The 24,581-nt window shown below is 44.0% G+C and overlaps 1 protein-coding gene across 7 annotated transcripts in view; it reads right to left on the bottom strand.

Moving 5' to 3' along the window:
* LOC137538195 (uncharacterized) overlaps positions 1-24,581 on the bottom strand; it is a 124,510-nt gene that overhangs the window by 20,411 nt on the left and 79,518 nt on the right. For 6 of the 7 annotated variants that reach the window (XM_068260224.1, XM_068260225.1, XM_068260223.1 and 3 more), the window contains 2 exons: positions 15,591-15,893; positions 134-382 (listed from right to left, as the gene is read on the bottom strand). In XM_068260224.1, coding sequence (XP_068116325.1) covers positions 134-382; positions 15,591-15,893 — 552 coding nt within the window. The remainder of the gene's footprint in view (positions 1-133; positions 383-15,590; positions 15,894-24,581) is intronic. The other variant, XM_068260226.1, reaches the window with a different exon arrangement.

Genomic DNA, 24,581 nt, shown 5'->3' with positions numbered 1-24,581 from the left:
AAACTGAGAAACAAATGTTCTATTAATCCTTAAAGGAAATGCATAATGGACACAGCACAACACCATAGTTTCAGAAACGAGCGTGTGTGAAATAAGAGTGAAGGCACTGCAGTAATGATTCTGTGTAACTCACCAGTCGGTCTTATAGTCAGCTCTTTCTCTGCTTCTGTCTGTGTTGCAGGGTGGAAGGTCCCATAATTGGTGGTCATCCCATCATCTTTGTTCACTGTTGGCGTAAAGGTCAGAGAACTGATAAAGCTGTGAGAGGAATTCCGTTCTTTTTCCTTTTCATGATGTGAATTCTTCTCATTGTGCTGGTGCAGTTCATCATTTATACAAACTGAAGGCACATTCTCATTATTATGTGTCTGATGTTCTGGCACTGTAATACAAAACAAGTAAACTTTTGCTGAAGTATTGACATACATAGCCGGCCTTTGATATGAGCGACCGGAGCGGTCGCTCAGGGCGCCAGGCTTCCAAGGGGGCGCCTATAGCTGGTTACCTATACTGAGGGCACCTACACCTGATTTCCTATACTGGGGGCACCTATAGCTGGCTACCTTTACTGAGAGCACCAACACCTGGCTACCTATACTGGAGGCACCTACGCCTGGCTACCTATGGGGGGGGGGGGGATGGAGACCTTCAACTGACTTCCTGTACTGGGGGCACCTATGCTTGGCAACCTATATTGAGGGCAGGGCACCTACACCTGGCTACCTACCTATACTGAGTCTGAGGGCATTTATTTTTTTTTTTTTTGGGGGGGGGGGAGGGACACCGCGGCTATAACGTGTGGTACAAATTGTCTTTCTTTGTCATTCTAAATGGTGGGGGGGGGGGGGGGTGGCTAACTGTCCCACTGTTTTTATTAATATTCCTAAAAGGTTCTAGCCTTCATTTTCAAGTATATTTAAGATAATGCACTCTTTCCATCCATTTGTGGTTAATAGTATTTTTTCTATTATAAATATGTGACGTGTCACAGAGATCTGAGCATTTGGCGTGATGTGTAACAACGTCACAAAATGTTGGGAGCCACTGTCCTATGCACAAAGAGGATGAAGGGGGGCACAAAAATCAGGTTTCGCTCAGGGCGCTGTGAAACCTAAGGCCGGCCCTGTTGACATAACATGTATTTATGCTACACAAGCCCTTTTGCTATTGAATGGCCCTTTAGATGTCAGTCTACAGCCAGATGTGATTATATACAAATACATATTACTCAAAAGATGCTTCATAGCAGCCATGACAGCAGTGCACTGTGTGGCGGATGTCCCTTTGCAGAGTCTAAGCAGATCATTTGCAGACATACAAAGATACTTCTGTTCAAATGATCAGTCAGCTCAGCTACCTCACATAACAGATGTATGGCATGCCTATTCCAACTACATACAATAAATAATAGCCCTCACATGGGGGTGATGGGGGGGTAGGCAATGGGCACCCAATACTTAGCAGTTCAAAGTCTGTTTCAGTGCTGCAAAAAATATGTATAAATTAGCAGAAGATAATATGGATTTGTTGTATGTGGGTGTATGTATGTGAACAAACACATGGTGCAAGGCAACATGCAAGTGTACAGTGCATGAGGTCACAGCATGTAAGTGTAGAGAACAGGAAGTTACAGCATGTAAGTGTACACTTGGGGTTACAGTGCGTGGGGAAGGATTCAGTGCATATATGCATGTGGTGTACAGGGGATGGATAAGTGTAGAGTGCATGTGGATACTTCAATGGGTAGGCACATTTTTAAACCTACAAAGACTGTTTCTGGCCACAAAAGTGATGGAAAACTTCTTTCAAAGGGCCTAACACCTGCACAGGGGCATGCTGGAGGGGGATCCATGCCAAAAGTCTCACCAAAAATTACAGAGTTGACGCAGAGTCAGGTTTTAATCCCTAAAATGTTGGTGCTCCCCCTCCTCAAGCGCAACACGGAGGCCCTGCTGGATCAGCACCAGTTCGCATACAGAGCAAATAGGTCCACCGACGACGCCATCAATATCTGCTTGGAGCTCATCCACGACCATCTGGACAAACCTGGCACGTATGCTAGGATTCTCCTTCTTGACTTCAGCTCAGCTTTTAATACCATCAGCCCCAAAATACTTCAGGAGAACCTTGCCTCACTCAGGGTCCACCCCACTCTTCGCCTGTGGATCACAGACTTCCTCACCAACAGATCCCAGGTCGTAAAGCTAGGCACCATCTCCTCTCAACCTCGGATTACAAATATAGGAGCACCACAAGGGTGCGTCCTGTCGCCGCTACTGTTCTCCCTGTACACGAATGCTTGCAGATCCACAGCTGACTCCGTCAAAATGATCAAATTCGCCGACGACACCACCATTGTCGGCCTCATCACTAAAAATGATGAGGAAGCGTACCGACACCAGGTGGAGAGCATATGCCACTGGTGCAGGGAGAACGGGCTGGTCCTAAACACGGCAAAAACTGTTGAGATGGTTGTTGATTTTAGGAAGCACGCCAACGTCCCCCCCTCCAATAAGTATCGATGACAAAAAAGTTGAAAGAGTTCCCTGCGTCCGACTTCTGGGAACCACCATCTCCAATGACCTGAAGTGGAAGGCAAACACCTCCTCCATCCAGAGGAAAGCCCAGCAGAGGTTATTTTTCCTCTGTCAACTGAAGAAGTTCGGCATGTCCCCGAAACTTCTGACCAGCTTCTACTCTGCCACAATTGCATCTGTCCTCTGCTCTTCCATTCTAGTCTGGTATGCCAGCTCCTCTGCCAGCAACAGACACAAATTACAGAAAGTCATCAGATCAGCAGAGAGAATTATAGGAAAACCGCTACCCGCTCTGGACCTCCTCTACCACTCAAGGCTGAGCTCCAGAGCTTTGAGGATTGTAAATGACCCCTCACACCCAGGCAACCGGTTTTTCAGCCAGCTTTCTTTGGGCCGGAGGTATCGGTCCATCTACACCAGGACCACTAGACACAGAAATAGCTTCTTCCCCTCAGCTGTAAACTCACTAAACTCTCACCACGCACCCCCCTCCGCAACGTGATCATGTTTTTGCCGCCACACATATCCTTCATACACCTGAGTGCTGTGTAAATATGCATAGTTAGTAACTGAAAATTGGAAGTGAAAATTGAGTGTTGTTTGTTTGTATGTTTTTCTCTGTATGAAATGTCTGATATAGTGCTGATCCTTTTTGTGATGTATTCTGTGCACCCTATCCTACCTGTATCCTGTACATGCCAAGACCAATTCCGGGCACGACCCAGTCGTGCTTGGTGAAAATAAAGATTCTGATTCTGATTCTAAAGGGCAGAAATCACATTATGCACTGCTCTGGGTGTCAGTGGGCTGTGGAGTGTCTCACACAGACAAATGCAATACTACTGTCAGAATACAGTAAAATAGGAATGGTCGGAATGCCAATTTCCGATTCCGCTGTAAATCCGCATTCCGTCATGTACTGATTACCGTTTCCGCTACCAATTTCCACATTCCAAGGCGGAATTTCCGCCGGAAATCGCGGAAATTCCGCCCGACTTTAACATCGATTTTCTAAAAAACTATAAGGTCTTTTTGAAAACTTTTTTTTTGCATCTTGTTCAGAAGATTCTGTTTAATAAACCCTGAAAATTTGGTGCTTCTAGGACTTACGGGGGCTTTGCTATCAACTGCTAAAGTCGGCAGATTTTTACTATAATGTAAAATGCAGAAAATAGGCAGATGCAGATTTTCTGCATTTTACATTACAGTAAAAATCCGCTGACTTTAGTGGTTAATAGCAAAGCCCCCTTAAGTCCTATAAACACCAAATTTTCAGGGTTTATTAAACCGAATCTTGTGAACAAGGTGCAAAAAAAGTTTTCAAAAAGACCTTATAGTTTTTGAGAAAATTGATGTTAAATTCGGGCGGAATTTTCGCAATTTCCGGCAGAAATTTCCGCGATTTCCGGCAGAAATTTCCGCGATTTCCTGGGGAAATCCGCCTACGGCACTTGCATTATCGATTTCCGCATTTCGGAAATTGCATTTCCGCGGAATACGAATGAGCATCCCTACAGTAAAATAATAATGCACTGGAGTGGTTATGTGCATGCAACTTAATGAGGCAACAGCAGTATTGTGCACACAGCTCTGGGTGTCAGTGGGCTGTGAAGTGTCACACACAAAAAAAAACACAGGCGACCGATGTGCTAGCCCTCAAAACGGCTGTTTGCTTTCACAGTTAGTGACGAACAAGTGCACAGGCCTAAGCTTTCCCTTCCTATCTGCAGAAAGTCTGACCCTGCTCTCACTTACAGTCAGCAGCCAGCAGATAATTAATCCAATATGGTCACCACAACTTATTTTCCATAGGGAGGAGAGAGGGGGGGGATCCAGGAAGGGGTGCTAGCTGATTGGCTGCCATTTGTCTGCAGACGGTGAGGTAATGGGTCAAAGTTTAGTTCAATGATGATGTATAGGGGCGAATCGAACACGCCAAATGTTCGCCGCAAATGCGAACAGCCAATGTACGCAGAATTCTGCACGCCAGCGAACTGTTTGGGCCATCTCTATTAGTAACCAATGTTGCCTCCACTCAAGAAGATAGGTGACTCTAAATCAGATTCTCCTACTTCTCTTACCCACCTCCTGGGGGAGAGGCTACATATGTTACAGTTACTTTTTGGGTTGTTGTTTATTTGTTATCTTCTTACAGTTGAACAGTATGATTTTCTGGTTTTCATTCTCATACTGAATGTAATTTGCAGGGTGTACTCTATGCTTAGCTTCCTCACTATATATAATGGTGTTAAAAGTGATTTTCCATAATGTTGATGACTTTAATGCTGGTGGGAAGAGAGAGGAAAGCTTTGTTTGGATTACTGTATGCCTACAAGAATCTCACTTTAAATGCAATCCCATGCCTGCTTTTTATTACTTTGCTCCACAAATATCTTCCCATAGAGATCTCCAAAAAAGAAATTGAACCTTCCTGGTAGATACCTTACTATGTTGGGAAAACTAAGTGGAAAAGAGATTTGCATTGTCAATAGTTATTCACCCCCGAGAAAGTTTTTTTCACTGTTCTACTTATTTCCAAAAAAAACCAAAAAAAAACTTCTCTTAATATCCAATTAATTTGGTATGTGGACTTTAATATTACTTTAACCACTTGAGGCCCACAGTCGTAAAACCCCCTAAAGACCAGGCACATTTTAACTAAAATGGCCACTGCAGCTTTAAGGCCAAGCTGCAGGACCGCACAACACAGCACACGAGTGATCCCCCCCTTTCCCCCCCCAATAAATATTTATCTCCGTTTTTTAAAACAAAATATGCTTTTTTTTTTGTTATTCCCTCACTCCCTCCCTGCACCCAGCCAATCATGCGATCAGCTGTCATAGGCTTCTGCCTATGACAGCTGATCGCTCTCTTGTCCCCTAGAGGGACAGCCGTGTCACACGGCTGTCCCCAGTACAGCGCTGCTGCTGATCGCAGCACCGTACAAGTAAATAGACGGCGGTCACGCCATCTAACAGTCTCCCGAGTGGCAATAGCCACTCGGAGACTTAAGAGGGGGCGGAGCTCCGCCCTCCGAGCATGAGATGTGCGCGCGATCTCATGCAAATTAGAGCCCCAGGACTTGATGCCAAATTGGAGTTAGGCGGTCCTGGGGCTGCCGCCGTGGCCACGCCCATTGGCGTCAGCCAGTCGGCAAGTAGTTAAATTAACACCTGAATAAGTATGGGACTTCCCCTGATAAGCTTTCCAAACAACAAAGAATCAAATTTAATTCTGTTCTCAGAGAAGACCTCTAGTGGATGAGTGCAGGGAACTGTAGAGGTCCAGAAGAGGATAGTCACTCACCTATTTACAACTCATACACCAAAATCAATCACATCCTAATCTCCTCTAATCTAGCTCCAGCCCTCCTATTTCTTAAACACATTCAAGCTGTGTGGTCTGACCATGACCTCCCTCTCCTCCTAATGGGTTTAGTCTTCAAGGGCTCTCAACTAGAGATGGGCTGAACGGTTTGCCCGCGAACGGTTCCAGGCGAACTTTAGGTGGTTCACGTTCGCTGGCGAAGGCAAACTTTTGCGGACGTTCGATTCGCCCCATAATACTCCATTGAGCAGAACTTTGACCCTCTACATCACAGTCAGCAGGCACATTGTCACCAATCAGACTGCACTCACTCTTGGAGCCCCACCCCCCCTTATAAAAGGCAAGGTTCTCCTGTCGTTTTACTCACTCATCTGCCTCCAGTAATTAGTTAAGGGACAGCTGCTGACAGACTCTGCTAGGGAGAGTTTAGTTAGGATTTTGTAGATTTGTTCCTAGCTGATTGTTATTCCTTATCCTCTCTCCCTCACGCCCTCCTCCCGGAGGGAGGAGGGTCTCATTTTCCAGGGAATTGTAGTATTTCAAAAGACATCTTACATTCCGTGGCTGGGAATTGAACCCAGGTCTCAGTGTGCGGTAGGTAACTCATTTAGGGCTGGTGCACACCAAAACCCGCTAGCAGATCCGCAAAATGCTAGCAGATTTTTAAACGCTTTTTTTTATTTTTCTATGGCGTTTTGCTAGCGTTTTGCGGATTGCTGCTGCGGATTTCAGTATAGTAGATTTTATATATTGTTACAGTAAAGCTGTTACTGAACAGCTTCTGTAACAAAACCGCCTGGCAAACCGCTCTGAAGTGCCGTTTTTCAGAGCGGTTTGCGTTTTTCCTATACTTAACATTGAGGCAGAAACGCATCCGAAATCCAAAAAATGCCTCACCCAGGCATTTTTCGTTTCTGCAAAACGCCTGCCGCTCTGGTGTGCACCACCCCATTGAGATACATTGACCAAGCAGATCCGCAGCCGCAAGCGGATCTGAAAACGCCCAAAAAGCCGCTCGGTGTGCACCAGCCCTCTAAGCGGAATATAACCCTGCATTTCAACTTTGCTCTAAAACATTATTTACAGTATATTATATGCAACCAGCATTTTTTTTTTCTAGACCAGCATTGGAAGGGTTACACACAGCTTTAAAGTTCCTTTAGATTTCTGTAGACGCATCCGAAGCTGACATAGATACATTTTGTTTACATAAATGTATCTAAGTGTTGAATGTGACTCATCTCTCTGACTGAGGAGCTGGAGAACAGCCAAAGAATGTGTAACATTTATAACTTGTTACATTCTATTTAGTTAAAATGTATCTATCTGAACTTCTGCATATCTCTCCACGGAACTTTAAACCTCTGTGTTTAACCCTTCCAATGCTGGTCTAGTAAAAAAAAAATGCTGGTTGCATATAATATGCTGTAAATACTGAGTACTGATGTCATAAAGTAGTGTAGGCCTGCAATTGAACATTCAATGAGATTTCTGACCTTAAAATACGGCTTTGTATTAAATCCAGATTTTTTTCTGGGACTTTTGATGTGTATTTTACTCAACTATGTCTTCCTCCAGGTATTAGACCCCATGAAACATCTTTTCTATAATTTTTCCAATCAGCAATCAAAAATTTTTCAAAGAAAGTTCGCCTCCCCATTGAAGTCTATTGCGGTTCGCGAAAGTTTGCGCAAACCGAACCTTTCGCGGAAGTTCGCGAACCGGTTCACGAACCAAAAATTGCAGGTTCGGCCCATGACTCAAATCTTGACAGTAAAGGGGCCCATACACCTAACGATTTTCCAGCCGATATACAGCAGATTCGATCACTGTGATCAAATCTGCTGTGAAATCGTCGTGCAAACGCTGACAGAACAATCGATTTCCATCCCAAATCAATCATTCCTGTCGATTCCCGTCGATCCGTCCCTGCAGAAGATTTTTCTCGATCGTCGGCGGGTCGGGAGTGCGTCGATAGCGGCGTTCACATGCCCGACGACTGACGCAATACAGCGGAGATACATTACCTGTTCTGGCCAGCGCGACTCCCCCGGTCTCTGCTGTTTTCTTCTCCGTTCCAGGCTCCAGGTTCACTGAATTTCCTGTCCCGGCAGGAAGTTTAAACAGTAGAGCGCCCTCTACTGTTTAAACTTCCCCTGGACAGGAAGTTCAGTGAAGCAAGCCAGCCGAACCGGAGACCAGCGAGGAGGAGAAGACAGCTGAGACTGGGGGAGTTGCGCCGGCCAGATCAGGTAATGTATAGCTGGCGGGCAGGTGGCAGCGGCGGCAACGGCAGCTCCACAGATTGTGATCGGTTTCATGCTGAAATCGATTCACAATCTGTTTGCAGTAAAGGCAGCCATACGATCCCTCTCTGATCAGATTCGATCAGAGAGGGACCTATCTTTTGGTCGAATCTGATGGCAAATCGACCAGTGTATGGCTACCTTAAGACGAGTCTCTGTTACTGTACCCTGAAAACATTTCATTGCTATCCCAGGAGATTAAGGGCTGGTTCACATGGGCTTCTGCTGAGCTTCTGCTCAGTAGAGATGGCCCAAACATAAAATTTTGGGTTCGCGCACTTGGAATTCGAACTTTCATAAAAGTTTACGAACAGGCGAACCCCCATAGACTTCAATGAGCAGGCAAATTTTAAAACCTACAGGGACTCTTTCTGGCCACAAAAGTGATGGAAAAGTTGTTTCAAGGGGCCTACCACCTGGATCGTGGCATGCAGGAGGGGTTAACATGGTAAAAGTCCCATGGAAAATTACGTAGGTGATGAAGATTCATGTTTTAATCGCTAAAGGGCAGATATCACATTACACTCCTAAATTGGTGGAATAAAGTGATTTTAAACGTTTAGCATGTGTATACATAAATCAGGTAGTGTAAGGGTTAGGTCCAATTCACAGTGACAGACCAAATTCTGACAGACCAAATTCACCATTTAACGCCCGGCAAACAACCACAAAGAGTTGTCAATAGTTGACACTCTCAGAACATAAATGTTAGTCCTTATGGCGGCAATCTTTGTGTACTGGTGCGTATGTTCTTTAGAGTGCAGGTGATGGCGGTTTTCCAGCCCTTATGGGCAAGCGGAGGTAGTTCAATAATAATAAAGTGACAGAGAAAACACTGATTCTGCAGCGTGGGCCCAGTGTTGGCCTTGTAGACTTTATTAATCACCTGAGATGACCATAAAAAAATATTTGTTTTTGCCAAAACTTATCCAGCCAATCAAATTTAGTCTGTCCACAATGAAACAACGACTTTATCATCTTGGTTGGCACAACCACCAACACACTCATATAGGTCATTGCTTCATTGTGATACGCAAGCCCCGTCACGACAAGGTAATAATCACGAAAGGGAATTGACACATGTACATGCCATTTTTTGTTGTTGTTGCAGCCACAGTGCAGCACCAGAGGCCAGAAAAATTAGGCATGTACTCATGCCTGAACAATCGGGTATTGTAGCAGCTGCTGCTCTAGCAGCAGCCTGAAAGATTCAGGATTTACCTAGAGAACATGTTCAAAAACATTGCAGCTTGGACTCTAGTTGGTGGAGAAGACACGCAAGTCATGCTCTGTGCAGAGAAAAAAAAAGACAGCTGTGTGAGGACTGAGTCACAAGTCTTCTGGCAGGCAGTAACCCTCTGGGATCCATGCCTCATTCATCTTAATAAATGTCAGGTGATCTAGGCCAGTGTTTCTCAACATTTTATTGGTATGTACCCCTTTTAAAACCCCGTACTCACCAAGTACCCCCAGCATAGTAAACATTATCACAAGTACCCCTTGATAAATATATATTTAATTGTAGTATATGATAATTGGTTCTGAACAATTTCCAAGCATTTACTATTGCTTTTAATTACTTCAAACACTAATTTGGTGTTTTTAAAATAAGATTTGTCATTTTCTAAAACTCTAAATTTGTTATTCTTGGTCAAGTACATCAAGCCCGAGTACCCCCTGGAACCATCAGAAGTACCCCCTGGGGTACGTGTACCACATGTTGAGAACCTAGGATCTAGGCGACTTCTCTTGTCAGTGACAATCCCTCCTGCTGCGCTGAAGGTCCTTTCTGACAGGACGCTTGAGGCAGGGCAAGCCAAAAGTTTGATGACAAATTGTGACAGCTCTGGCCACAGGTCAAGCCTGCACACCCAGTAGTCCAGGAGTTCATCGCTCCTCAGAGTGTCAATATCCGCAGTTAAGGCCAGGTAATCCACTTCCTGTCGGTCAAGGTGTTTTCTGAGGGTGGATTCCGAAGGGCTGTAGTGATGCATTGGACTAAAAAAGGTCTGCATGTCCGCCATCACCCCAACACATCAGTAAAGCAGCCTGTCCTCGCCGTGTTGCCGTGGGAGAAGGATTACTTTCACCTCTTCACCTGTTAGATTACCATCCTGCTGTGACATCACTCTTAAATGCATTGTACAGCATAGTTTGCAAGCTGTTTTGAAAATGCTGCATCCTTTCTGGCTTTTGGTAATTTGGCAATATTTCCGCCACTTTGTGCTTCTACCGAGGGTCTAGTAGCGTTGCCACCCAATACATGACCTTGTCCTTGAGCCTTTTTATACAAGGGTCTCTCTGCAGCCAGGACAGCGTGCAAGACTCCATTTGCACAAGGTTGGACTGTCACACACAGACAACTGCAATTGTCAATCAGAAAACAGAAAAAAGAAATGCACTTATTTATGTGTGGTACAGTGCTTGCAAGGTACTGTGCCACCAATAGAAGTAGTGTGCACACCTGCTGTAAAGTTTGTGACCTGTGGACTGTCACACACAGACAGCTGCAATTGTACAATCAGAAAACAGTGAATAAAATGTACTGAAGGGGTACTATGCATGCTTGTTAATGTGGCAACAATAGCAGTAGTGTGCACAACTCTGGATTTCAGTGGGCTTTAGACTGTCACACACAGAGAAATGCAATAAAAAACAAAACAAAACAAAAAACAGGAGAACAACGTGACAACCCTCAAAAGGGCTATTTGTGGTGCTTTCTTAGCAAGTAGGTCAGTAAGGACCCAGAACATAGGCCTAGCTAATGCTTTCCTTATCTCCCCAGCAGCTTTCTCCCTGCTCTCACTCACACAGGAGCCTCATAATGAGCCTAAAGTGGCTGCCGAGTTAGCATTTTTATAGGGGGTCCGGGAGTGAGGGTATGCTGAATGGCTGCCATGTGTCTGCTGACTGTGAGTTAAGAGGTCAAAGTTTGGCTCCATGATGTTGTATAGGGGGCGGGTAAAACACACCATGCGTTCACCTGCCGACACAAACATGAACACGTGTTGTTGTTTTTGTTTTTTTTAAGAATGCCAGCGTTTAACAGCTAAGCTTTTAATGGCTTTTGAAGGTTTTTAATGGCTTTCATAAGAGTTGCGTTTTTTGGGCTTTTGGTGGCTTTTGCAGGAAGTATAGGGAAAGGCTAGGCTTTTATGGGCTTTCATTGGCTTTCACTGGCTTTTGCTGGCTTTCAAACTCCTTCTAGAAGCTGCATGTTGCTTTTGAGAGGAGATGAGATGCTGGGATTAACTACTATATACGTAAACCTCAGCGCTATTCAAATCGCCCCAATCCTTCTCCTGCAGCCTGCAGACGCCCAGTGCTCAACAAAGATATACAGTGTCCGCCACCATAGGACAAAACAATATGCCAGGCTCAGTAGGATTTTGTTCACAGGGGGTAAAAAATGTTTTTTTATTTCACACAATGGTAAAATTATAAACAAAACAACTTACATTGTGGGCCCATGCACACTGGCCCCACTTGCATAGAGATCGCTCATAAGGTTCTTGCACTTAATAAAAATTCTAAGTGCACCTTATTACTTAATTAAGGATGATGTGTTTGGAGTTAGCCCGTCTCTCCTTCCCTACTAGGTTTCGGCTCTATGCCGTCATCAGGGGATATGATTACGGCATAGAGCCGAAACCTGGTAGGGAAGGAGAGACGGGCTAACTCCAAACACATCATCCTTAAGTAATAAGGTGCACTTAGAATTTTTATTCAGTGCAAGAACCTTATGAGCGATCTCTATGCAAGTGGGTCCAGTGTGCATGGGCCCACAATGTAAGTTGTTTTGTTTATAATTTTACCATTGTGTGAAATAAAAAAACATTTTTTACCCCCTGTGAACAAAATCCTACTGAGCCTGGCATATTGTTTTGTCCTATGGTGGCGGACACTGTATATCTTTGTTGAGCACTCAGTGTCTGCAGGCTGCAGGAGAAGGATTGGGGCGATTGAATAGCGCTGAGGTTTACGTATACAGTTTATGCAGCTCCACTTTGGATTGGAACTACCTCTGGCAGCTCGATTTATTGCACCTACGAGTAGCGCTTGATAATTTCCTTTTGCAACAGGGATTAACTACTAGGCTTTCATAAAAGCCTGCAAAAGCTTGTATTAAATGTTCCCATTTACTTGCATGAGATGGCAGTAGATCCCTAAAAATGTTACTTTTAAATGCTGAGTTTAATGCCAACAAAACTTCTGTGTGAACCAGCTCTAATGCCTACTTTTCAAGAAATGACAATGAGGGTGTTTCTACTCTTACTTGCTGGTTAGCCCACAAAGGGCTTGATTCACAAAAGGTTGCTAAGTGTTATCACGCCTGTGAAAAGCCCCTTACCACCCATAAAGACACTTCGCACGTGATAATACGCGTGCAAAAATTTAGCGATGCGCAGTGCGCGCAAAATGTTGCACCGGGTGCGACTATAACGGCCCCTAAAGCGTTGCACCAGGTGTGCTCGAAACATTGCTCACAACCTGGTGCGATATTTTAGTTATTTGAACAAAGTTATTTGACACCACAAAATTCCTATGCCAGCCAGGTCCCTCTACCTAAATTCTCATCTAGGACTGGGCGTGACCATAAGTGGATGGAGTAGGACGTGCAGAGGAGGAACTTCTGCTCTTGTATCTGAAAAAATAAATTTACGGATAAACCCAGCTGTGCATACCACCTGAAAATCCTGCACTTTCCCCCAGTAACCTGCAGACATAGATTCCACATGGCCAGACACAGCTCCGAGGCAGCTGCATAACTACGCAAGTTTAGATACAAGTCCCAAGATGGCAACCATGAGTACTGACGTTGAGGCGCCACCACCTTCCCTGAAGCAAATAATGCAGAGTATCTCGTCCTGCCAGTCAGCACTCACGGCCTTTACAGTGAAGCTAGAGGAAATGAGAACGGACTTCTCTCTCTTCAGAGCAGACATACATCTTTGTGTTCTCTTCCTCGGCATGATCATAACTAACAACTTAAGATGGGAGCAGAACATCACCAACTACAGAAGATGGCACAGCAGAGACTATTGATTGAAAATATTTTGTTACTGATCTTTGATTAGCTAATTAAATATATAACTGTGACTTGTAAAAACTGCTCATTTCAAATTTCACTGCTAGAAATCAACAAAGTCAAATATTGCAAACCTCTGGCGAGGGATAGCAATACAGTCATTTTACAGTTGCAATTAGAGATGGCCAGAACTGTTCCACGGCAGACAGTTCCTAGCAAACTTTGCCTGTTCGCTGTTTGCATTTAACACAATTTTTTTGTTAAGAATTTGCGTTCCCATTTTTTACATTAAAGTCACTGGCCGCCCACTTTAGCAATTAATAGCAAAGCCCCTGTACATGCCAGAAACACCAAATTTGCAGAGTGACAGTGGGATCAAAAGGAAAATATATGTTTAGAGTGTGGGAAATATAAAAAAAATGACATGGGGACCCCCTCCCAAGCCTCTTTAGTATTATTATTATTTATTGGATTTAACCCCTTGTCCCCCATGCAGGCTGGGATAGCCAGAATGCTGAGCACCGGCTGCATGGGGCTTTGCACTCTGAGCTATACCAGCCCATATGGTCCATGGTATGGGGTCTCTGGAGGAGAGGGGCAGCCAAGCCACCCCCTCTCCTCTAAATCCCTTGTCCAATCCATGGACAAGGGGCTCTTCCCCACCTCTGGTGCCCCAGGAGGAGGTGGGGGCTGATGACTCCCTGGGGGTTTCATGGTGGCATCTGGGAGTCCCATTTAAGAAGGGGACCCCCAAATGCCAACCCCCTCCCCAGGAGAAATGAGTATAAAGGTACATAATACCCCTCACCCCTTTCCACAAAGGGATAGTGTACTGGTTAAGGGCTCTGACTTTGAGATGGGAGACCAGGGTTTAAATCCTGGCTAGGGTCAGTACCTATTCAGTAAGAAGTCCATGGGCAAGACTTACTAACACTGCAGGGTGTACATTTCAGCACGCCCCTAGTGTCCGCAGCTCTTGAGCGCTTTGAGTCCAACAGGAGAAGAGCGCTATACAAATGTTAGTAAGAGGATTAAATTAAATAAAACCCGACAATGAAAAAAGTCCTCTATTATTTTAAATTAACCATAAATACTTACCCGTACCTTTAAAAAAATGTTCCCACAGCAACATCCTTGGAAATATCCCACACCAATATCCTCTAATGAGCTTGATTGAAGATCTCCGTTGCACACCCGCCGACACACACACTGCTCCTCGCCGCCAGCTCTAGCTATACTAAGTATAGGTAGAGCAAAAACATCTTTAAGTTTGGTTCTGTTAATAGACTAAATGGGGAGCCTTGGAGCCAAATTTAGAAATGCTCTGAGCTTTGCTATACTTATACCATGCATATTTTGGTGTTTCTAGCACGTTCAGGGAGCTTTGCTATTGACCGTTAAAGTGGGCGCTATTAAAACATTTTTTATAGACTATAGACTATAGAATTGACATTGACCTTATAGAACAGGTAAAAAGAGAGGCAACTAAATTAATCAGAGGGATGTAAGATCTCACTTACCAAGAAAGGTTGCACAAACCGGGCTTATTTATCTTGGAAAAAGGGGGCTGATAGGTGATCTGATTAATGTGTAAAAACATCAGAAGGCAATGCAAAAGCTTGGCAGATGAGCTTTTTGTCCCTAGGGTTGTACAACAAACAAGGGGACATGATCTGCGTCTGAAAGAAAAAAAGTTTTGCCATCTATTTAGAAAGGGGTCCTTCACAGTGGAAGTGGTTAAAATCTGGAATATCTTCTCTAGGGAAGTAGTTATGGCAAACTCTATATCTGCATTTAAAGTGTACCTGAGATCTTTTAAAGTATACCTGAGAGGCTTTCTCCTGCCCCATGAGGTCCATAAAGTCCCTTGCCGTCCCCTCCTTGGCCCCTCCATTCTGCCATTACCTGAGCCGGTAATCCGGCCAGTCATGCCCCGTCAGCACATGCGCAGTTCAGCCGTGCCCGCCCCCTGTTGTGCTCCTGACACCCAAATTACTGTAAAAACAGCATATTTCAGCCGCCAGTAATAGCAGGAAGCAAAAGTATGTTTTTCTCCTGAGTTTACGGATGCCTGGAGGATTTCACCCTGCGGCCTAATTTTTTGGCACCATTTTTGCATGTATGTTCCAAGGGGAGAATTACTGTTCTTACAAACTGAGATTTGTTGTGACAGGTTTACTTTAAATCAATGCATGTAAAAAGTGCACAAAAGATATGTTATGTCCCACATTTTTCCTATATCCATTCATAATAAGGATATTAACTGCAGTGTTTCTGAAGCTTACAGGATATGACAACATAGAGCATGTTGTGTGCAGCAAGTCTCAGATGTTTCACCTTCATATGAGTGGTTTTTTTTTCACAGGCATGTGCTGATATATGGGCTCTTACCTGGAAGCCTTAATGTCACATTTCTTGTAAATGGTATATAAATATCCTTGTAATGTACACTACAGGTATAGATTCTCCCATAATCCTCTGCAGTAGGTGTTATCATCAGCGTACAGTCCAGTGATTCTCCTGGGCCTCGTGTCTCGTTCTGTATTCCTTTCACCGGCTTTCCTCCACCATCAGCCCAGGTGACTTTAGTGATGTTGTTGAGGTCACAGCCGGTCACATGCCAATTTAGAGTCAGGGGTTTTCCATACTCTCCTATCGTTGGGTCACTGGTGATCATACCCAGTACTGGGAGCCCTGAGGAGGAAGATAAATAATGGAAGAAAGAGGAAATGTAATCATTTTAGCTTTAGGCTAGGTGCACACATAGCAGATACGCTAGCATTACGGAAAACGCTGCGTTTTTGCTGCTAATGGAAGACTATTGGCCGCAGGAAAAAATGCATATCAGAAACGCATATGCTTTTTAAAAACCACTGGTTTTGTTGCATAATCTTCAAAAATAGAAAGGCAATGGTATGAGTTTCCCATGTGGTTTTCTATACATTTTTGGAAAAAAATGTTTTATGATGTACTGCATTTCCGCTTCCTGTTGTCTTCCTAGTGATTTGCATTAAACGCAAAAGAAAAACGCATACAAAACGCATATGCAAACCGCAAAAGCATTAAAACACTCGCAAAACGCTTGTAAAACGCATCTGCGGTAAAAAAAAAATGCTATCGCAAATGCACCGAAACCAAAAAAATGCACACAAGATAAAATGAAACTTGACATAAAACGCAGCGTTTTACGTTATGTGTGCACCCAGCCTCAATGTTCACTTGAATATGCATGTAATTTGTGGATCAGAAAACAGAAACATTTGCAAACACACACAAATCAAATGTACCTCATGCCCCCCTTGTACCTCTCATGTCCTCCTCTGCCCCCCTTGTTTCCTCCTGTGTCCCTCATGTGTTCACCTCTGTCCTCCTTGTGTCCTCCTCTCTGTCCCTTTGTGTCCCCCTTGTGTCCTCCTCTATGGCCCTTTGTGCCGCCCTGTGTCCCCCATTTGTCCACCTCTGCATGGGCACAGTACAGGGAGTATCCGACTTTGGGGCGGCTTGGAGGCTCGTATTGGCAGGCATTCAAAAATCAGGAACTCCCTGCATTTGGACTATAAGACGCAGGGACTTTTCCCCCCACTTTTGGTACAATTTTCTATCAGATAGACGGATCTATTAGATAATTTCCAACCGGTCAAATCAGATTGCAATAGATTTTAGGTACTTATCAATGCAAAATCTATCGCAAAATTGATCAGAAACAATTTGGATGCCTACTCACGATGCAATTTCTTATCAGATCACCGGCTGATCTGATGGAAAATTGTACCGTGTAGATGAGGCTTTATAGTCCAAAAAATGCAGTAATTCAAATGTATGTGAATATAAGGAGGTTGAAATCCAGATCGAACTTCAATTGGATCTGGTTTCTGACATTCTAATTGAACAAATATTGTAGACTATTCTATATATACAGTGGGTTGCAAAAGTATTCGGCCCCCTTGAAGTTTTCCACATTTTTTCACATTACTGCCACAAACATGCATCAATTTTATTGGAATTCCATGTGAAAGACCAATACAAAGTGGTGTACACGTGAGAAGTGGAATGAAAATCATACATGATTCCAAACATTTTTTACAAATAAATAACTGCAAAGTGGGGTGTGCGTAATTATTCGGCCCCCTGAGTCAATACTTTGTAGAGCCACCTTTTGCTGCAATTACAGCTGCCAGTCTTTTAAGGTATGTCTCATCTAGGCTTTGCACATCTAGAGACTGAAATCCTTGCCCATTCTTCTTTGCAAAACAGCTCCAGCTCAGTCAGATTAGATGGACAGCGTTTGTGAACAGCAGTTTTCAGATCTTGCCACAGATTCTTGATTGGATTTAGATCTGGACTTTGACTGGGCCATTCTAACACATAGATATGTTTTGTTTTAAACCATTCCATTGTTGCCCTGGCTTTATGTTTAGGGTCATTGTCCTGCTGGAAGGTGAACCTCCGCCTCAGTCTCAAGTCTTTTGCAGTCTCCAAGAGGTTTTCTTCCAAGTTTACCCTGTATTTGGCTCCATCCATCTTCCCATCAATTCTGACCAGCTTCCCTGTCCCTGCTGAAGAGATGCACCCCCCGAGCATGATGCTGCCACCATAGTTGACAGTGGGGATGGTGTGTTCAGAGTGATGTGCAGTGTTAGTTTTCTGCCACACATAGCGTTTTGCATTTTGGCCAAAAAGTTCCATTTTGGTCTCATCTGACCAGAGCACCTTCTTCCACATGGTTTCTGTGTCCCCCACATGGCTTGTGGCAAACTGCAAACGGGACTTCTTATGCTTTCTGTTAACAATGCCTTTCTTCTTGCCACTCTTCCATAAAGGCCAACTTTGTACAGTGCATGACTAATAGTTGTCCTATGGACAGAGTATCCCACCTGAGCTGTAGATCTCTGCAGCTCGTCCAGAGTCACCATGGGCCTCTTGACTGCATTTCTGATCAGCGCTTTCCTTGTTTGGCCTGTGAGTTTAGGTGGATGGCCTTGTCTTGGTAGGTGTACAGTTGTGCCATACTCCTTCCATTTCTGAATGATCGCTTGAACAGTGCTCCGCTGGATGTTCAAGGCTTTGGAAACCTTTTTGTAGCCTAAGCCTGCTTTAAATGTCTCAATAACTTTATCCCTGACCTGTCTTGTGTGTTCTTTGGACTTCACGGTGTTGTTGCTCCCAATATTCTCTTAGACAACCTCTGAGGCCCTCACAGAGCAGCTGTATTTGTACTGACATTAGATTACACACAGGTGCACTCTATTTAGTCATTAGCACTCATCAGGCAATGTCTATAGGCAACTGACTGCACTCAGATCAAAGGGGGCTGAATAATTATGCACACACCACTTTGCAGTTATTTATTTGTAAAAAATGTTTGGAATCATGTATGATTTTCGTTCCACTTCTCATGTGTACACCACTTTGTGTTGGTCTTTCATGTGGAATTCCAATAAAATTGATTCATGTTTGTGGCAGTAATATGACAAAATGTGGAAAATTTCAAGGGGGCCGAATACTTTTGCAACCTACTGTGTGTGTGTGTGTGTGTGTGTGTGTGTGTGTGTGTGTGTGTGTGTGTGTGTGTGTGTGTGTGTGTGTGTGTGTGTGTATATATATATATATATATATATATATATATATATATATATATATATATATAATTTTTTTTTTCATTGAATTTGGCCATTTTTTGTAAATTCATTAATATTCCTAAGTGTGGGAAATATAGCTTATTAGCAGTATGCATAATGGTGCCCATAGTAGATACAGAGCCCCCTGGAGTCGGGAAGGAATGTTTCCCTTTTGAGGCTAATTGGCCCAGGCCTTGTAATCATCTGGGATATGTGTGGGTTCAGGATGGTGTTTTGAAAATGCTGTGTAACTATGTAATTTATTCAAAACAGAGTAAACTGGCACTTAAGAAAGGTAAAATATACAAGCTCATATGCAATTAACTTTTCCTCCTGAGTTCTCTCCTAGGAGATCATTTTTCAACTTCTTTTTAACGTCATTTTTTAGCACTTTGCAATGGGAAAAGCACTAAAAAGTAGTTGAAAAAGTATCTTAAAATAATTTTGAGTATTTTCTTGCTTGCTGGTAGTTTAACCACTTCACTCTTTTGAGGGGTTTCCCCCCTCTGTACCAGAGCAATTTTCTCCTTTCAGCGCTCCTTACATTCATTCACTTATAACGTTATTAATACTTATCACAACAAAACAATCTATTTCCTATCTGTCTCCCTGGCAGCACTACTATGGGTCAGCTCCGCCCCCTGACCCCCACAGGACTGGTCTGTATACATTTCTAGCCCTCCCCTAGTCACATGCTTTTTTTCTTCCGTCCGCTCCACAGGACTGGATCTTTGTTTTTTGTTTTTTATGTTGCTTGTTTTACCTTTTATTTTTGCCATTCCCTGCTATGTCCTCACAGCTTGGGCGCTGTAAGAAATGTGTAGTTCCCACTGATGATCCTAAACGGATGAGGGCGGATAATAACTCCCCTCTTTCTGCTGGTCTTTCTGGGGAGACGATGGTCTGGGGCTGGGGCTGTAAATCGGCGCGTCATTTCGATTGGGCAGCGACGAGGGATGAGCTTCACATTGAGAAGCACAGCGCTTCCGCGTCTAGAGCGGAAGTGTGACTTCAGATCCTTCTGAGTGGTGCACGGGGCTCCTGGTGGCAGGAAGCGCGTCAGAGGGTCCAGCCTACTTCTAGGACGCCATCGCTCTGCTCGCTGTGCACCAGACGCTGGGGAAACAACACGCTGACAGGAGTGTTGGTAAGAGGCTGCACAGCAAATCTGCAAGAACCCGGTGAGATACATTTGCCTTACTCAGAGGTTATCTGTGCTATTCTTTAGGTGCAGTGTGTACCCCTCTGGTGAGCCCAATATCTGACAGTTGTTTCAGGATCTGTTTCAGGTATTTACTTTGTTCTACTACTCTTCCCTCTAATGGGTTATGCAGTAATACAGTTACAGAGTCACTTTAAGACCAGTAGAGGAATTTATACCGAAAGTATCTAGTTCCTTTCATTTCAATCAGGAGTGGAGTTTGCCTACTTTCTCGGAGTCTCAGGCGGAGAACCCAAACTCTTTAAATGTTCCAGAACTGCTGAAGCTCTACATAATGAAGACAGAGGAGATTCGTTAGACGGATAGGCTCTTCATAGTTCCAGTAGGGTACATAAGAGGTCAACCTGCAACTACCAGAACCATGGTTGGTGAGGGCTATAGGTCTGGCTTACAAAACTGTGGGGCAGGTTCCTCCTAAACAAGTGACGGCACATTCCACTAGGTCAATTGCGACTAGTTGGGCAGCAATGGTGAAGGTAAGACCAGAAGTAATCTGCCGAGCAGCGAATTGGTCATCAACCAGTACCTTCGTCTCACATTATAAAGTGGATCCAGGGGCACTATCCACAGTTCAATTTGGGATGGAGATCCTATCGGTTGCTACTTCTGCGGAAACTTGACTTTATATTATTTGTTTGTATGAACAAAACACCACACTGTTCGAATTACAGAACGTATGTATATTATTATTTGTTTTCTGGAAGACATATAATTAAATGAGTGTTAACAGTGTATTTGCCTCTTGTGTCATTTACTTATTCCCACCCCTTCTAAATAATATGAAAATCCTGTAGTAGTGCTGCTAGGGAGACAGATACGAAAACGGAAAATTGAATACTTTCCTACCAGTCATTTTCCTTTCCTATTTGTCTCCATGGCAGCACACGGAGGCCCACCCAATATTACGCTACAGTCTGTTACGGGACTACTAAAAAAGCATATGACTAGGGGAGGGCTAGAAACTTATACAGACTACTCCTGTGGGGGTCAGGGTTCGGAGCAGACCCGTAGTAGTGCTGCCATGGAGATAAATAGGAAAGTAAAATTACCGGTAGGTAAGTATTTAATTTTCCGTTATCTTGTTTTTTCTCACCCCCAATTAGGCTTTCTTTGGGTGGTACATTTTGCTAAAAATGATTTTATTCTAAAAGCATTTTAACGGGAATAATAAAAACAATTGAAAAATATCATTATTTCTCAGTTTTCGGCCATTATAGTTTCAAAATAATACATGCTACCGTAATCAGGGCCGAGATAAGGTCCTCCAGAAACCAAGGCTGAGACACCAAAGTGCACCCCACTATCCCTCCCACCACAGCCATCACACACTGATTGATATTAGACTAAGATTGGCCCCAGGGCCCCCAACACCTTAATCTCTAGCTATCTGGTTTGCAGTCACTGCCATGTATCCCCTTTTCTTTTTTCTCTCCGCTTCAAACACAATAGGAAAATGATAGCTGAGTGAGTTGTGCGCCCCACCCCCCCTACACTGCGCCCTGAGGCTGGAGCCTCTCTTGCCTATGCCTCGGCCCAGCCCTGACCGTAATTAAAACCCACACATTTTATTTGTCCATTTGTTCCAGTTATTGCAATGTTTAAAATATTGCCGTAGTACAATGTATGGTGCCTATATCTTATTTGGAAATAAAGGTACATTTTTTTTCAGTTTTGCGTCTTTCATTAATTACAAGCCCATATTTTCAAAATTAACAGTATTACACCCTCTTGACATATGTATTAAAAAGTTCTGTCTTTTTTTGCAAAAATTTGGGTTACTATGGGTAACTATGGAATTATGAGAGGTAAGGGGTTAATTTTAAATATGTGTTACTCAGCGTACCCACAGTACAGTACACAAGAGAAATGTTAGCGTAATTGAAGCACTCCCATCATTGGGGATGCATTTTAACTAAGCTTAGATACTGCTGTAAAGTAGCTGTTGAATAGAAATCAAAACTAGTCCTTAATAAGAGTACCTGTAGACAGGGCCACCATCAGACATTTTGGGGCCCCTCACACATCACCAGGCCTGGCCCCTCCTCCCAGGGCCCACCTATTGGCTGCTTTGTTCACCCACTAGCCACCCCACCCCCATGCCCGCTACCATTTACAAGTTGGTGTTGTACAGGTGTCACCCAATATAGACTAGCTAGGTACAGGTGTTGCCCAGTATAAGCTAGCTAGGTACAGGAGTCCCTATTTATAGGTTATCAAGGTACCCGTGTCCCCCAGTATAAGTTAGCTAAGTGTAGGGACCGCAGTAAAAGTTAGCTGGCAAGTGGGGAGCTAATATAGGTGCCCCCCCACCCCACCGATCTAGGCGCTGTTGCTCACTGTGCCTCTGTCAAGGGATCACTGCATCCTCCCCGCACAGCTCTGGTATTCTCTGTGGGGAGGATCGGGACTAAGCAGCGTCACATCATGGCGCTCAGTCTCAATCCTCCTCATAGAGAATCCCGTTGGACAGACGCTCGGTGAGTAACAGCACCTGGATCGGGGGGGAGGGGGGTCGGGGAGTGGAGGGCACCTATATTAGCTCCACTGGGGGAGACCTGTAGCTTTTAAAAACTCCTGAGTGGCATGGCAGACAATGTGGCGGGCATACAGCTTTCAGCAATTTTCAGGCAAACCGCTCAGCAGGTTGATGCCAGCATGTTAGGGTGGGGCAGTCACTCTAGTATTAGTTGTCCCCCCCCTGTAGGCCTGCTCTAGCCATTTTGTCACTCCAGACGAGAAATCCTGTGGCGCCCTGTGTTAGGGGAGAGGCCTAGCACCCATTATTGTAATGGGCCTTAGGTCTAGTGCTATATAATAAACCCGTTTCTCTGCGTCCGAAATTACTACAATACTAAATTTTGTCACTATACTATATATAGAGAGGGTGTATAACCACAATGGGAAGTGAGGTGATACATAGAGGTGCCAGAATTGAGTGTCACTGTAGAATACGGCACCTGGCCAGGTAATGTACTAGCTAGTGGCCTAGGATCCAGATATATATAATTGGGGGACACCAGAGCAATGTATATATATATTTTATTATAGTGGGTAATTATACCACCCTTGCGCCCATGGATGTAGGAAGGACATAGGGAGGAATTAGGTACAACGTATATGCACTGAGAAATGAGAAGAATGAAACGGGATATAAGGACCCCTAAAAATAATTAATGTTACACAACAAAGGGGGTGTGAATAAGGTATTCATGTGAAGGGAAATGCTTGGGTTACTCTCTGCAATAATACTAATGACATTCGCAGTCATTAAAGAGACTCCGTAACAAAAATTTTAGCAGTATTTCTCATATTCTACAAGTTCCTAAGGCTGTTCCATTGTGCTCTGGCTTACTGCAGCACTTTCTACTTGCACGGTCTTTGTAATAAATCAACTTATCTTTCCCCTGTCGGACTTGTCGGCTGTGTCTGGAAGGCTGCCAACTCTTCAGTAATGTGAACAAGTTAACTCCTTCCAAGCCCCTCCAGTGCTCCTGTGATTATTCCTCACAGACAATGTCCCTGCTCTCACTATCAGCTTGTCTGCTATCTGTGAGGCTGATAAACACAGACTGATAAACTGAACAAAGAATAGCTGGCTGATGAGGAAGCTGCCTGTCAGGCTGACACGAGTGCAGAGCCAAGACACAGCTTGTCATGCTTCATTGACACAGAGCTCTTTCAAAACTTGCACATAACCTCTGGAGACTGAATTCAATGTGTAACTCACTGAATTCTCTGTGTACTCACTGTGTATTAACTGAGTTCACTGCTTTGCTGATGTACTTCCTGTTTTGGTGGCCATCTTTTCTGTTTACAAAACAGTTTATTAAACAGTTTTTTTACCCTCTTTATTGCAGCGGAGAGCAGCAAAAATATTACAGAGGGGCTAGGAGATGACTCCAAACAGGCAGGGATGTTTGTTTATACTTCATTTTGTGAATACAGATTCTCTTTAAAGATAATGGGAATCCATATGTAAAAAAAAAAGTCAGATACTCACCTAAGGAGAGGGAAGGCTCGGGTCCTAAAGAGCCTTCCCTCTCCTCTCCAGGTGCCCTTGGTACTGGGCTGGCTCCCCAGTTCAACTTACCTGCCGTGGGGACTTCGGAAGTCTTCGAGAGGCTAGTCCTCCCTAAGAAAGGCGGCTCCATACTGAACATGCGCGAGTGCGTCATAGAGGGTGCTCGCGCGTGCGCAGTGTAGAGACGCCCATCTTCGGGAGCACTCGGGATCCCGAAGCATTTCCAAAGCCTCCCTTTGGCAGGGAAACAGCAGTATTTGACCCAAATGGTCAAATACCACTACGGGGGAGCCAGCGCAACAGCGGGGACCGGGAGAGGAGAGGGAATGCTCTATGGGACCCAGAGCCTCCCTCTCCTTAGGTGAGTATCTGACTTTTTTTTTAAATTTCGGTTCCCGTTAGCTTTAAAGAAAGGGGGTGGGTTTTGTGAGGTATATAATAGAAAGGTTATAATGTTCTCGTTTAATGATCGCATTAAAAGCATATCAAAATGGTTTAATAATGTTATTAAAATGTTTTAA

This window comes from Hyperolius riggenbachi, chromosome 11 (assembly GCF_040937935.1).
Source record: "Hyperolius riggenbachi isolate aHypRig1 chromosome 11, aHypRig1.pri, whole genome shotgun sequence".
Taxonomy (NCBI): Eukaryota; Metazoa; Chordata; class Amphibia; order Anura; family Hyperoliidae; genus Hyperolius; species Hyperolius riggenbachi.
The sequence above is the reverse complement of the archived record's forward strand: the minus strand, read 5'-3'. Positions and strand labels throughout refer to the sequence as shown.